Below are 13077 nucleotides of genomic sequence, written 5' to 3'. Positions count from 1 at the left end.
CTATGATTAAGATCAGCACTATGGCATCAATTAATGATTAGTTTGGACTTTGCTTCCAAGTTTGCCTTAATTCAAATTTCAGGGACTGTAAACTAATATGTAATATAATATTAATTCCAATATACTGTCTGCACCCTATAGATGACTCATTGTATTTTCATAAGCAAAGGTGTTACATCTGAAGCTTTTCATTATTGCTCATAACACGTTAATGTATTCATTAATACATGGTAGCCTTTCTTGCCCCAGTGCTTCCCCTCCAGTGAAATGTACTTTGCCCCTCAGTAAGGATCGCTCTAGTGAGAAAAGAAAACCATGTTTTACAAGCACATCATGTTTTTCTAGTGTCCTTATAATCTAATTAGGCCTTTGGAGATTTTAACACAGTCGTTGAGGATCCCTTCTCCTTCTTTCCGGATATGTCTGGAATTCAAATTCTTGCATTAATATTTTGCATTTGTGGCACAGGAGCCGTAATCGGTGCAGTTGTTTCAAATGAATGGAGTGTGACCAGCCGAGCCAGCTCTGTCATTACGGCCACTTGGGTGTTCCAGGGCTTGTGGATGAACTGTGCAGGGAATGCTTTGGGCTCATATCACTGTCGGCCTCACTTAACCATCTTCCGTGTTGAAGGTAAAACGGTTTTCCAATCATTTCTTTGATAGGTTGGGTATTTTCTGTCTTGCAACAAAACTTGGGGGATCGTGCAGGGGCTGTGTCATTTAAATGGATATCTTTAGGAGAAAAGCTAGGGCTTTTAGTGAATACTAATATTTATGGTAAAACATAGCAAAGTCTATAAAATTCTTGTCTGATATCCATAGCCCAACATATAAACATGGCATACAACATTTCTCTGTCCAGCTTGGGAATCAGGATTGACAGCCTTAATTTTTTTTCTGGACTACTTATCCAAAAATCACAGACAACCAATATTTCTACGGACACCTTGCAAAACCATAATGAAGCATAAAGGTTGGACAGTTGATAACCCTGTTGGGAATATACTCTATGCAAAACTGACTCCATAGGCAACTGTGGAATTTGTTTTGTGATCAGTTCCCTCAGGCTTTTATTCTAGCTGGATGGGAAAGAAACATAAATGCCGGTTATAAGTAATCGATTGATAATATATAATAATATTTGTAGCAAGTTTTATTAACAATTATGTGTTAAATCAGAGAATATAGTCGTTTTTTTCTTCTACAGGATGAAAGCATACAAGCGCGTCCCAGTGCTGCCATTGTGCTGCCTATATTTTATCATTTAGTTTCCTTGCATACCGTATAATGTTTAGTCCACTTTGTACAGATTATGTGTTTCATTTTATTTAGCATTGTTTATCCATATTTTATTTGTGTGCATTGTGAAATGACTCGGTGAATGATAACTTGCGAAATATCAGGTTTCTACACTACATTCTATAAATTGAGTTGATTCTTCTATGAACAGGCTGATGATTACTTCGGAGTGTTTGCTATAGGTAACAAACTCCATGGATATCAGCAACAGGATTAAATGTTCTGTAGCTGTATGATGTCCAAGTAAATTAGTGATTACCACAGTAGCCTTGCAGCACTGGGATCCGGGATTCAAATGTGCATTATCCCCCATGTAGTCCCTAGTATGTACAATGTTTGACAGTGAAATTAGATTAGAATGAACCCAACCAGCCACAAGGATTACGGGGAGTATCGGCGATCTCTGCACAGAACTGCACAATATGTTGCCACCGTATATGACGTAAAAAATAAATATTGGTTGAAAAAAAAGAATATTTTCTGAATTAGTACAATATTAATGTATATGTTTTTCCACAAACTTTAACCCTTTAACGACCAGAGTATTTCATTCTTAACTAAGCAGGCTGTTTTTAGCAATTTTATATAAGTGGTGATTTAATGACCCTATGTTTATTATATCAGGCTATCACAATTATTTTTGCTGCATTTCTTTTTTCATGACAACAAGGGCTGTTTTGTAATACCTTTTTTTAACAGGAATGGTTTGCTTTTTTGTTTTATCAAGGGTAATGTGTACAAAAAGTTTAAAAAAAAATATATATATATATATTTTTTTTTTAATTTATAGTTCTTTATTTTTCAAATGTGTACATTTACAATGAAATGAAGTATAGAAATAAATTTCCCATTTTGTTTCACTCATTTTGATATACAACCCATATAGTTTTGGATTAGGGAGACTGGTTTGGGTTAGCATGGATGGTGGGTTTTTCTTTTTTTATATTTGTATTTTATTCTATAATTTCTTAAAAATTTAATTTTGCATATAATTTTTTTTTTTATTCTTTATTTTATCCTTTTGAATTTTCATTCAATAACATTTTACTGCATTTCTGCATTAACAACACCCAGACTGTAATATTTCCAGTATCCAATCTTCTGGCAAAACAATTCCATAAATAACCTGAAAACAGTGAAGAAAAATAAATGTCTGACCCGAAAACATCCAATGATCCGTGAAATCCTGCTTCTGTACCTTCTACATCTTTTCACGTTAATATATTCTCTCCAACATCAGATCACTGGAAAAAAGTTATATACACAGGCGGTCTAACCTTTTCACGTAAACACATGACACAAGGAGGGGAGGAAAAAAACAAAGACATATATGGGAAACTACATATAACTGGAGAAATAAGAAAGAGAGGAAGAAACCGATGAAAAGCTCAGGCACCATATAGTGTCCTGTACTCTTCAGAATTCTGAAATTCTAGCCAGTAGTACCAGGTCTTTATACATTTTTGCATGTAGATTTTTTTAACATATGTCACTTATGACATCATATGAGACCTGGGGACTAGAGATGAGCGAACGCGTTCGTCCGAGCTTGATATTCGTGCGAATATTAGGGTGTTCGGGATGTTCGTTATTCGTAACGAACACCATGCGGTGTTCTGGTTACTTTCACTTCCTTCCCTGAGACGTTAGCGCGCTTTTCTGGCCAATTGAAAGACAGGGAAGGCATTACAACTTCCCCCTGCAACGTTTAAGCCCTATACCACCCCCCTGCTGTGAGTGGCTGGCGAGATCAGGTGTTCGCCTAATATAAAAGTCGGCCCCTCCCGCGGCTCGCCTCAGATGCGGTGTGAGTTAGATGAGGGACAGTGCTGTTTATACCGGAGCTGCTGTAGGGAAAGAATTGGTAGTTAGTGTAGGCTTCAAGACCCCCCAAAGGTCCTTATTAGGGCCACTGATAGCTGTGTGTTGGCTGCTGTTAGCAGTGGGATTTTTTTTTTCTCAAAATCGCCTCTGCAGACCGTTGCACCTGGCATTAGGGACAGAAGTGCTGCATAGGCAGGGAGAGTGTTAGGAGTGAGTGTAGCCTTCAAGAACCTCAACGGTCCTTTCTAGGGCCATATTTATCCGTGTGCAGTACTGTCCAGGCTGCTGTTAGCTGTGCTGCATTTTTTTTGGGCTTCTCAAAATCGCCTCTGCAGAGCATTCCACCCTCCATTGATACTGCAGGGAAAGAATTGTATAGGCAGGGCCACAACACAGTTATTATTCATAGAATATACGCAGTGCTGCCTTTTGGTGGGAAAAAACTGAAAACAAATCTATTTGTCCAGCCTCTGTCCGTCCTTACGGGCGGTGGAGACGTGTGAGCTGCGTGAAGAACAGTGCTAAATCATACGCACCCAGCTACGCTTTACTGCTGGCTTCGCCATTTGCTTTCCTTAATTGGGAAAAAAAATACCTGCTCTGCCAGAGTTATAATAACTCTGCTACCCTCACGTTCTGTGACACATAAGCAGGGACACAGCACAGTTATTAAACTTCTCATGTTCATAGAATATACGCAGTGCTGCCTTTTGGTGGGAAAAAACTGAAAACAAATCTATTTGTCCAGCCTCTGTCCGTCCTTACGGGCGGTGGAGACGTGTGAGCTGCGTGAAGAACAGTGCTAAATCATACGCACCCAGCTACGCTTTACTGCTGGCTTCGCCATTTGCTTTCCTTAATTGGGAAAAAAAATACCTGCTCTGCCAGAGTTATAATAACTCTGCTACCCTCACGTTCTGTGACACATAAGCAGGGACACAGCACAGTTATTAAACTTGTCATGTTCATAGAATATACGCAGTGCTGCCTTTTGGTGGGAAAAAACTGAAAACAAATCTATTTGTCCAGCCTCTGTCCGTCCTTACGGGCGGTGGAGACGTGTGAGCTGCGTGAAGAACAGTGCTAAATCATACGCACCCAGCTACGCTTTACTGCTGGCTTCGCCATTTGCTTTCCTTAATTGGGAAAAAAAATACCTGCTCTGCCAGAGTTATAATAACTCTGCTACCCTCACGTTCTGTGACACATAAGCAGGGACACAGCACAGTTATTAAACTTCTCATGTTCATAGAATATACGCAGTGCTGCCTTTTGGTGGGAAAAAACTGAAAACAAATCTATTTGTCCAGCCTCTGTCCGTCCTTACGGGCGGTGGACACGTGTGAGCTGCGTGAACAACATTGCTAAATCAGACGCACCCAGCTACGCTTTACTGCTGGCTTCGCCATTTGCTTTCCTTAATTGGGAAAAAAAATACCTGCTCTGCCAGAGTTATAATAACTCTGCTACCCTCACGTTCTGTGACACATAAGCAGGGACACAGCACAGTTATTAAACTTCTCATGTTCATAGAATATACGCAGTGCTGCCTTTTGGTGGGAAAAAACTGAAAACAAATCTATTTGTCCAGCCTCTGTCCGTCCTTACGGGCGGTGGAGACGTGTGAGCTGCGTGAAGAACAGTGCTAAATCATACGCACCCAGCTACGCTTTACTGCTGGCTTCGCCATTTGCTTTCCTTAATTGGGAAAAAAAATACCTGCTCTGCCAGAGTTATAATAACTCTGCTACCCTCACGTTCTGTGACACATAAGCAGGGACACAGCACAGTTATTAAACTTCTCATGTTCATAGAATATACGCAGTGCTGCCTTTTGGTGGGAAAAAACTGAAAACAAATCTATTTGTCCAGCCTCTGTCCGTCCTTACGGGCGGTGAAGACGTGTGAGCTGCGTGAAGAACAGTGCTAAATCATACGCACCCAGCTACGCTTTACTGCTGGCTTCGCCATTTGCTTTCCTTAATTGGGAAAAAAAATACCTGCTCTGCCAGAGTTATAATAACTCTGCTACCCTCACGTTCTGTGACACATAAGCAGGGACACAGCACAGTTATTAAACTTAGATAATTCATTCACTAGAGGCAGTGGGGCCTTTCGTTTTCCAAAAAGGGCAAAAATTATATTTGGCCTGCAGTCTTGCGCCAATTTATTTCCTGCCTGTGAAATCAAATCACTGGTAATACAGCATGCTGAGGGGTAGGGGTAGGCCTAGAGGACGTGGACGCGGCCGAGGACGCGGAGGGCCAAGTCAGGGTGTGGGCACAGGCCAAGCTCCTGATCCAGGTGTGTCGCAGCCGACTGCTGCGCGATTAGGAGAGAGGCACGTTTCTGGCGTCCCCACATTCATCGCCCAATTAATGGGTCCACGCGGGAGATGGTTATTAGAAAATGAGCAGTGTGAGCAGGTCCTGTCCTGGATGGCAGAAAGTGCTTCGAGCAACCTATCGTCTACCCGCAGTTCTGCGCCGTCCACTGCTGCCAATCCGAATCCTCTGTCTGCTGCTCCTCCTTCCTCCCAGCCTCCTCACTCCACTACAATAACACCTGCTCAGGAGCGGGAGCACTCCCAGGAACTGTTCTCGGGCCCCTGCTTAGATTGGGCAGCAGCGGTTCCTCTCCCACCAGAGGAGTTTATCGTCACTGATGCCCAACCATTCGAAAGTTCCCGGGGTCCGGGGGAAGAGGCTGGGGACTTCCGCCAACTGTCTCAACAACTTTCTGTGGGTGAGGAGGACGATGACGATCAGACACAGTTGTCTTGCAGTGAGGTAGTAGTAAGGGCAGTAAGTCCGAGGGAGCAGCGCACAGAGGATTCGGAGGAAGAGCAGCAGGACGATGAGGTGACTGACCCCACCTGGTGTGCAACGCTTACTCAGGAGGACAGGTCTTCAGAGGGGGAGTCAAGGGCATCAGCAGGGCAGGTTGCAAGAGGCAGTGCAGTGGCCAGGGGTAGAGGCAGGGCCAGACCGAATAATCCACCAAGTGTTTCCCAAAGCGCCCCCTCGCGCCATGCCACCCTGCGGAGGCCGAGGTGCTCTAAGGTCTGGCAGTTTTTCACAGAGACGCCTGACGACCGACGAACAGTGGTGTGCAACCTTTGTCGCGCAAAGCTCAGCCGGGGAGCCAACACCAACAGCCTCACCACCACCACCATGCGCAGACATATGATGGCCAAGCACCCCGCAAGGTGGGACAAAGGCCGTTCACCGCCTCCGGTTTGCACCCCTGCCTCTCCCCCTGTGCCCCAACCTGCCACTGAGATGCAACCCACCTCTCAGGACACAGGCACTACCGCCTCATGGCCTGCACCCACACCCTCATCTCCGCTGTCCTCGGCCCCATCCAGCAGTGTAGTTCAGCGCACCGTTCAGCCGTCGCTTGCGCAAGTGTTCGAGCGCAAGCGCAAGTACGCCGCCACGCACCCGCACGCTCAAACGTTAACCGTCCGCATCGCAAAATTCATCAGCCTTGAGATGCTGCCGTATAGGGTTGTGGAAACGGAGTCCTTCAAAAGTATCATGGAGGCGGCGGCCCCGCGCTACTCAGTTCCCAGTCGCCACTACTTTTCCCGATGTGCCGTCCCAGCCCTGCACGACCACGTCTCCCGCAACATTGTACGCGCCCTCACCAACGCGGTTACTGCCACGGTCCACTTAACTACGGACACGTGGACAAGCAAAGGCGGGCAGGGCCACTACATCTCCCTGACGGCACATTGGGTGAATTTAGTGGAGGCTGGGACAGAGTCAGAGCCTGGGACCGCTCACGTCCTACCCACCCCCAGAATTGCGGGCCCCAGCTCGGTGCTGGTATCTGCGGAGGTGTATGCTTCCTCCACTAAAGCACCCTCCTCCTCCTCCTCCTCCTCTGTCTCACAATCAAGATGTGTTAGCAGCAGCATGTCGCCAGCAGTCGGTGTCGCGCGGTGTGGCAGCACAGCGGTGGGCAAGCGTCAGCAGGCCGTGCTGAAACTACTCAGCTTAGGCGATAAGAGGCACACGGCCCACGAACTGCTGCAGGGTCTGACACAGCAGACCGACCGCTGGCTTGCGCCGCTGAGCCTCCAACCGGGCATGGTCGTGTGTGACAACGGCCGTAACCTGGTGGCGGCTCTGCAGCTCGGCAGCCTCACGCACGTGCCATGCCTGGCCCACGTCTTTAATTTGGTGGTTCAGCGCTTTCTGAAAAGCTACCCACGCTTGTCAGACCTGCTCGTAAAGGCGCGCCGGCTCTGCGCACATTTCCGCAAGTCCCACACGGACGCTGCCACCCTGCGCACCCTGCAACATCACTTTAAGCTGCCAGTGCACCGACTGCTGTGCGACGTGCCCACACGGTGGAACTCTACGCTCCACATGTTGGCCAGGCTCTATGAACAACGGAGAGCTATAGTCGAATACCAACTCCAACATGGGCGGCGCAGTGGGAGTCAGCCTCCTCAATTCCTTTCAGAAGAGTGGGCCTGGTTGGCAGACATCTGCCATGTCCTTGGTAATTTTGAGGAGTCTACCCAGGTGGTGAGCGGCGATGCTACAATCATTAGCGTCACCATTCCTCTGCTATGCATCTTGAGAAATTCCCTGCAAACCATAAAGGCAGCTGCTTTGCGCTCGGAAACGGGGGCGGGGGAAGACAGTATGCCGCTGGATAGTCAGGGCACCCTCCTGTCTATTTCTCAGCGCGTACAGGAGGAGGAGGAGGAGCATGAGGAGGATGAGGAGGAGGGGGAAGAGACAGCTTGGGCCGCTGCTGACGGTACACCGGCTGATTGCCTGTCATCCTTTCAGCGTGTATGGCCTGAGGAGGAGGAGGAGGAGGATCCTGAAAGTGATCTTCCTAGTGAGGACAGCCATGTGTTGCGTACTGGTACCCTGGCACACATGGCTGACTTCATGTTAGGATGCCTTTCTCGTGACCCTCGCGTTGCACGCATTCTGGCCATGACGGATTACTGGGTGTACACACTGCTCGATCCACGGTATAAGGAGAACCTGCCCACTCTGATTCCCGAAGAGGAAAGGGGTTCGAGAGTGTTGCTATACCACAGGACCCTTGCGGACAAGCTGATGGTAAAATTCCCAGCCGACAGCGCTAGTGGCAGAAGGCGCAGTACCGAGGGCAAGGTAGCAGGGGATGTGCGTAGATCGAGCAGCATGTACATCCCAGGCAGTGCAACAGTCTTTAAGGGCCTGGCCAGCTTTATGGCTCCCCACCAAGACTGTGTCACCGCTCCCCAGTCACGGCTGAGTCGGCGGGAGCACTGTAAAAGGATGGTGAGGGAGTACGTAGCGGATCGCACGACCATCCTTGGTGACGCCTCTGCCCCCTACAACTACTGGGTGTCGAAGCTGGACACGTGGCCTGAACTCGCGCTGTATGCCCTGGAGGTGCTTGCTTGTCCTGCGGCTAGCGTCTTGTCGGAAAGGGTGTTTAGTGCGGCTGGGGGAATCATCACAGATAAGCGTAGCCGCTTGTCAACCGACAGTGCCGACAGGCTAACACTCATCAAGATGAACAAAGGCTGGATTTCCCCAGACTTCTGTTCTCCACCAGCGGACAGCAGCGATACGTAAGCAATACGTAGGCTGCACCCGCGGATGGAAGCTACGTTCTCTCTCACCATCCAAAACGGGGACATTTCTGCTTCATCAATCTGTGTCTAATATTCCTCCTCCTCCTCCTCCTGCTCCTCCTCCTGAAACCTCACGTAATCACGCTGAACGGGCAATTTTTCTTAGGGCCACAAGGCTCAGTCAAATAATTTTTCAGAACAATTTTTAAAAGTTTCAATGCGCTTAAAAGCATTGGAACTTTAACTTGAACCAATTTTTCGTTACACTGGGCTGCCTCCAGGCCTAGTTACCACTTAAGCCACATTAACCAAAGCGATTAATGTGTTTCACCTGCCCTCTTGGCTGGCCATGGCCAATTTTTCTGATGTACATTAGTACTGTTGATACAGCAATTTTTGTGGGCCCTCGCCTACAGTGTAATCAAATTAATTTTTAGCCCACCTGCATTACAGCTGACGTAACCTCAGCTGTGTTGGGCAATGCAATGGGATATTTCTATGTACCGCCGGTGGCTTCCTGGCACCCACCCAGGCAGTGGGTCCACAGGGAGTTTAACCTACATGTGTCCACTTGTAAAGAACCCCAGTCTGACTGGGGCATGCAGTGTGGGCCGAAGCCCACCTGCATTAAGCACGACATTACTACCTCAGCTGTGTTGGGCAATGCAATGGGATATTTTTGTGTACCGCCGGTGGGTTCCAGGGAGCCACCCATGCTGTAGGTGCACACGGAGTTTTTAATACATCTGTACACTTCTAAAGAACCCCAGTCTGACTGGGGCATGCAGTGTGGGCCGAAGCCCACCTGTATTACGCACAACATTACTACCTCAGCTGTGTTGGGCAATGCAATGGGATATTTCTATGTACCGCCGGTGGCTTCCTGGCACCCACCCAGGCAGTGGGTCCACAGGGAATTATAAATGCATCTGTTTCCACTTATAAAGAAACCCAGTCTGACTGGGGCATGCAGTGTGGACCGAAACCCACCTGCATTAACCCTTTCCAGTCCACTGTGTGACCTGTGAAGACATTAGGGTTTAAGGCTGTACAGCTCCGTTGTTGGTAGACGTCCGTCGGGGTTCTCTTACTGTATATTGCCAGCCTCTCTGCTGTCGGAGCCTATCCTACGTGTCAGCTCATGCAGTACTGGCTTTAGCCAGCATATAGCGCCGTTGTATAACGGCAGAAAAAGAGTAAGCCCCCTAGGAAAACCATATACAAATTGGATTGGAAAGGGTTAAGCACAACATTACTACCTCAGCTGTGTTGGGCAATGCAATGGGATATTTCTATGTACCGCCGGTGGCTTCCTGGCATCCACCCATGCTGTAGGTGCACACGGAGTTTTTACTACATCTGTACACTTATAAAGAACCCCAGTCAGACTGGGGCATGCAGTGTGGGCCGAAGCCCACCTGCATTAAGCACGACATTACTACCTCAGCTGTGTTGGGCAATGCAATGGGATATTTCTGTGTACCACTGGTGGGTTCCAGGGAGCCACCCATGCTGTGGGTCGACAGGGACTTCACAATAGGGAGTTGTACCTGCCTGTGTCTATGAATTAAAAAGCCCGGTCTGACTGGGGCATGCAGACACCTTGACAAAATGAATAGTGTGTGGCACATAGGTTCCCCATTGCTATGCCCACGTGTGCAGCTCCTGATGGCGGTGGCACAGGATTCTATTTCTCATTGCTTCTGTACAGCATTGTGGGCTATCGCTCCGCCACTTTTAAAGAGGGTCGCTGCCTAGCCGTGCCAACCTCTGCAGTGTGTGCCTGCGGTCCCTCGTCATGGCAGACGCAATTCTAAATAGACATGAGCGTGGTGTGGCATGAGGGCAGCTGAAGGCTGCGCAGGGACACTTTGGTGTGCGCTGTGGGGGGGAGGGGGGGCGGTTGGTCAGCATGTAACCCAGGAGAAGTGTCAGTGGAGTGTCATGCAGGCAGTGATTGTGCTTTGTTGGAGGTAGTGTGGTGCTTAGCAAAGGTATGCCATGCTAATGAGCGCTTTTCAGAAGTAAAAGTTGTTGGGAGGGGGGGGGGGCCCACTCTTGCCGCTATTGTGGCTTAATAGTGGGACCTGTGAACTTAGGATGCAGCCCAACATGTAGCCCCTCGCCTGCCCTATCCGTCACTGTGTCATTCCCATCACTTTCCTGAATTGCCCAGATTTTCACACATGAAAACCTTAGCGAGCATCGGCGAAATACAAAAATGTTCTGGTCGCCCATTGACTTCAATGGGGTTCGTTGTTCGAAACGAACCCTCGAGCATCACGGGAAGTTCGTTACGAATAACGAACACCCGAACATTTTGGTGTTCGCTCATCTCTACTGGGGACATTAACAATGCCTTTTTTTCTTATTTCAAAGTAAATGAACCAGGTTAGCGCTCCTGAGTAATTAGGCTTTGTATTAACAATGTGTGAACAAAATATATAAATCAATCACACTCACCCGGTGTTTGGTACAGACCTTAACCAAGATCCATACCAACACCCCTTAATCCAGGAGAGCCTGTAGAATAAGTTTCCGGTGGGTCCCTTTAAATCCCCCGGGCTAGACAGGGGAGAGATCTGCAGGTCCTCCGTCTCTCTACCTCGAGAGCCGCTGAAGTTAAAGGCTGTATACTGTGAAAATTGGACACCGCGCTCCTAGGGATATTCACCCTCCGGACAACCGTCTCTTTCTTTTACTCCGTTTATTCAAACAACGCGTTTCGTCGATTACGACTTCATCAGGTACAAATTATTACATAAAATCACCACTATATATACACATACAATCAATAAACAAGTTATTACCTTAGTTGATATGCTGCACGCTCAGATCCCGCTCCCCTCCGGCGTCCAGCGCTGTCCCGCCCTGCACCAAACGTCACAGATGACGTAGCACACGTGACACGGACGTAGCTGTAATGGGCGCCGCCCCTCGTGCGGGGAGGAGCGAGCTCGGACCCTGCCGCTGAATCTGTTGATAGAGGTTACTATGGTTACATTTTTGTACATCGGTGTGTCTAGCCTACACCGTGTTATATTTACCTTGCCCTTGTTACATGCTTTCTTGATACACTGCGCTTTGTTAAAAGAACTATCTAAAATCCCTCAATCCCTATAAATATATAAATACTTGCATGCTTATCGTTTTAGTCCTTCATTAAAATACATAATGGTTTTTTGTATAAAAAAATATATAAAAATATACATATATATAATTATCATTATACCTGCATGAGTATTGCATATAGATTCACTTATACCTTTTTATATAAAATTGATTCCAATATCACTATTTACCCTAAAAAGGTGTGTTGTATACTTTGTTACACTTCAACCTGCGACTTACAACCACCACCTTGGTCTGCATGATTATAAAAATAATTTTTTGATGTTATCCTTAGTAAAAATTTATATAATTTGTCCATACACTTATTGTACTTATTATAATGAATTTATTTATAATTTCTCCAAAATTTCGTTAAGTCCTTTAGGGACCAACGTATTAATTCTATATATCCAGAACATCTCCTTCTCTCTAAGTTTTTGAGTGGAGATGTTCTGGATACATTCAATTGGTGTAGCACGCAGACCTGTTGGGTCGCAGGCATGAACTAGAGAGAAATGTCTGGACACACTATGTTTTTTATAGCCTTTATGGATATTACTCCGATGTTGATTTAAGCGAGCCCTTAGTGTGTTTACTGTCCTCCCTATGTATCTAAGTCCGCACGGACATTCCAACATGTATATAATACCTTTCGTATTACAGGACATTTTTTGTTTAATTACAATTTTTTCCCCATCAATCAATTCAACATATTTCATCCCCTGGGTAATATTTGAGCAACATTTGCAACGCTTTTCTCTGCATTTGAAAACTCCCCCCTCCCCTTCCTCTTGTATATTAATAGATTTAATGGTTTTACTGGTCTTATTTTCTTTTTTTGGACATGATGGTGCGATGAGATTTTTTAGGGTTTTATTTCTCCTGAAAATACAGGAGGGTTTTTTTGGTAGACTATTTTCCAAAAATGGATCTTCCCTCAAAATGGCCCAATTTTTCTTCAAAATATTATTAATTTTATTCGCCTGTGTGCTAAATTTGGTTACAAAAGATGTACGGAAAGTATCCATTTTTGTTTCTATTTTTACTTGATCTATTTTGGGTTTCTCACCTTGTTTCAACGTTTTCTCATACGCCGCTTCTATCAAATTTTTGGGATAACCCTTTTCTAGAAATCGTTTGTGAAGAATTTTAGACTGTGATTTAAAGTCACTTATTCTACTACAATTCCGTTTAATCCTCTGATACTGACCAAACGGTATATTGTGTTTCCAGCTTTTTTGATGACAG

General features: G+C 46.3%; 1 protein-coding gene across 1 annotated transcript in view; it reads left to right on the top strand.

Annotated features, from left to right (window-relative positions):
- Positions 1-419: 419 nt before the first annotated feature.
- Positions 420-13077, top strand: part of CLDN10 (claudin 10) — a 30131-nt gene continuing 17473 nt past the window's right edge. Inside the window, exon 1 of the mRNA XM_066593046.1 lies at positions 420-633. Coding sequence (XP_066449143.1) covers positions 420-633 — 214 coding nt within the window. The remainder of the gene's footprint in view (positions 634-13077) is intronic.

Source organism: Eleutherodactylus coqui, chromosome 1, assembly GCF_035609145.1.
Source record: "Eleutherodactylus coqui strain aEleCoq1 chromosome 1, aEleCoq1.hap1, whole genome shotgun sequence".
NCBI classification, from domain to species: Eukaryota; Metazoa; Chordata; class Amphibia; order Anura; family Eleutherodactylidae; genus Eleutherodactylus; species Eleutherodactylus coqui.
The sequence above is the reverse complement of the archived record's forward strand: the minus strand, read 5'-3'. Positions and strand labels throughout refer to the sequence as shown.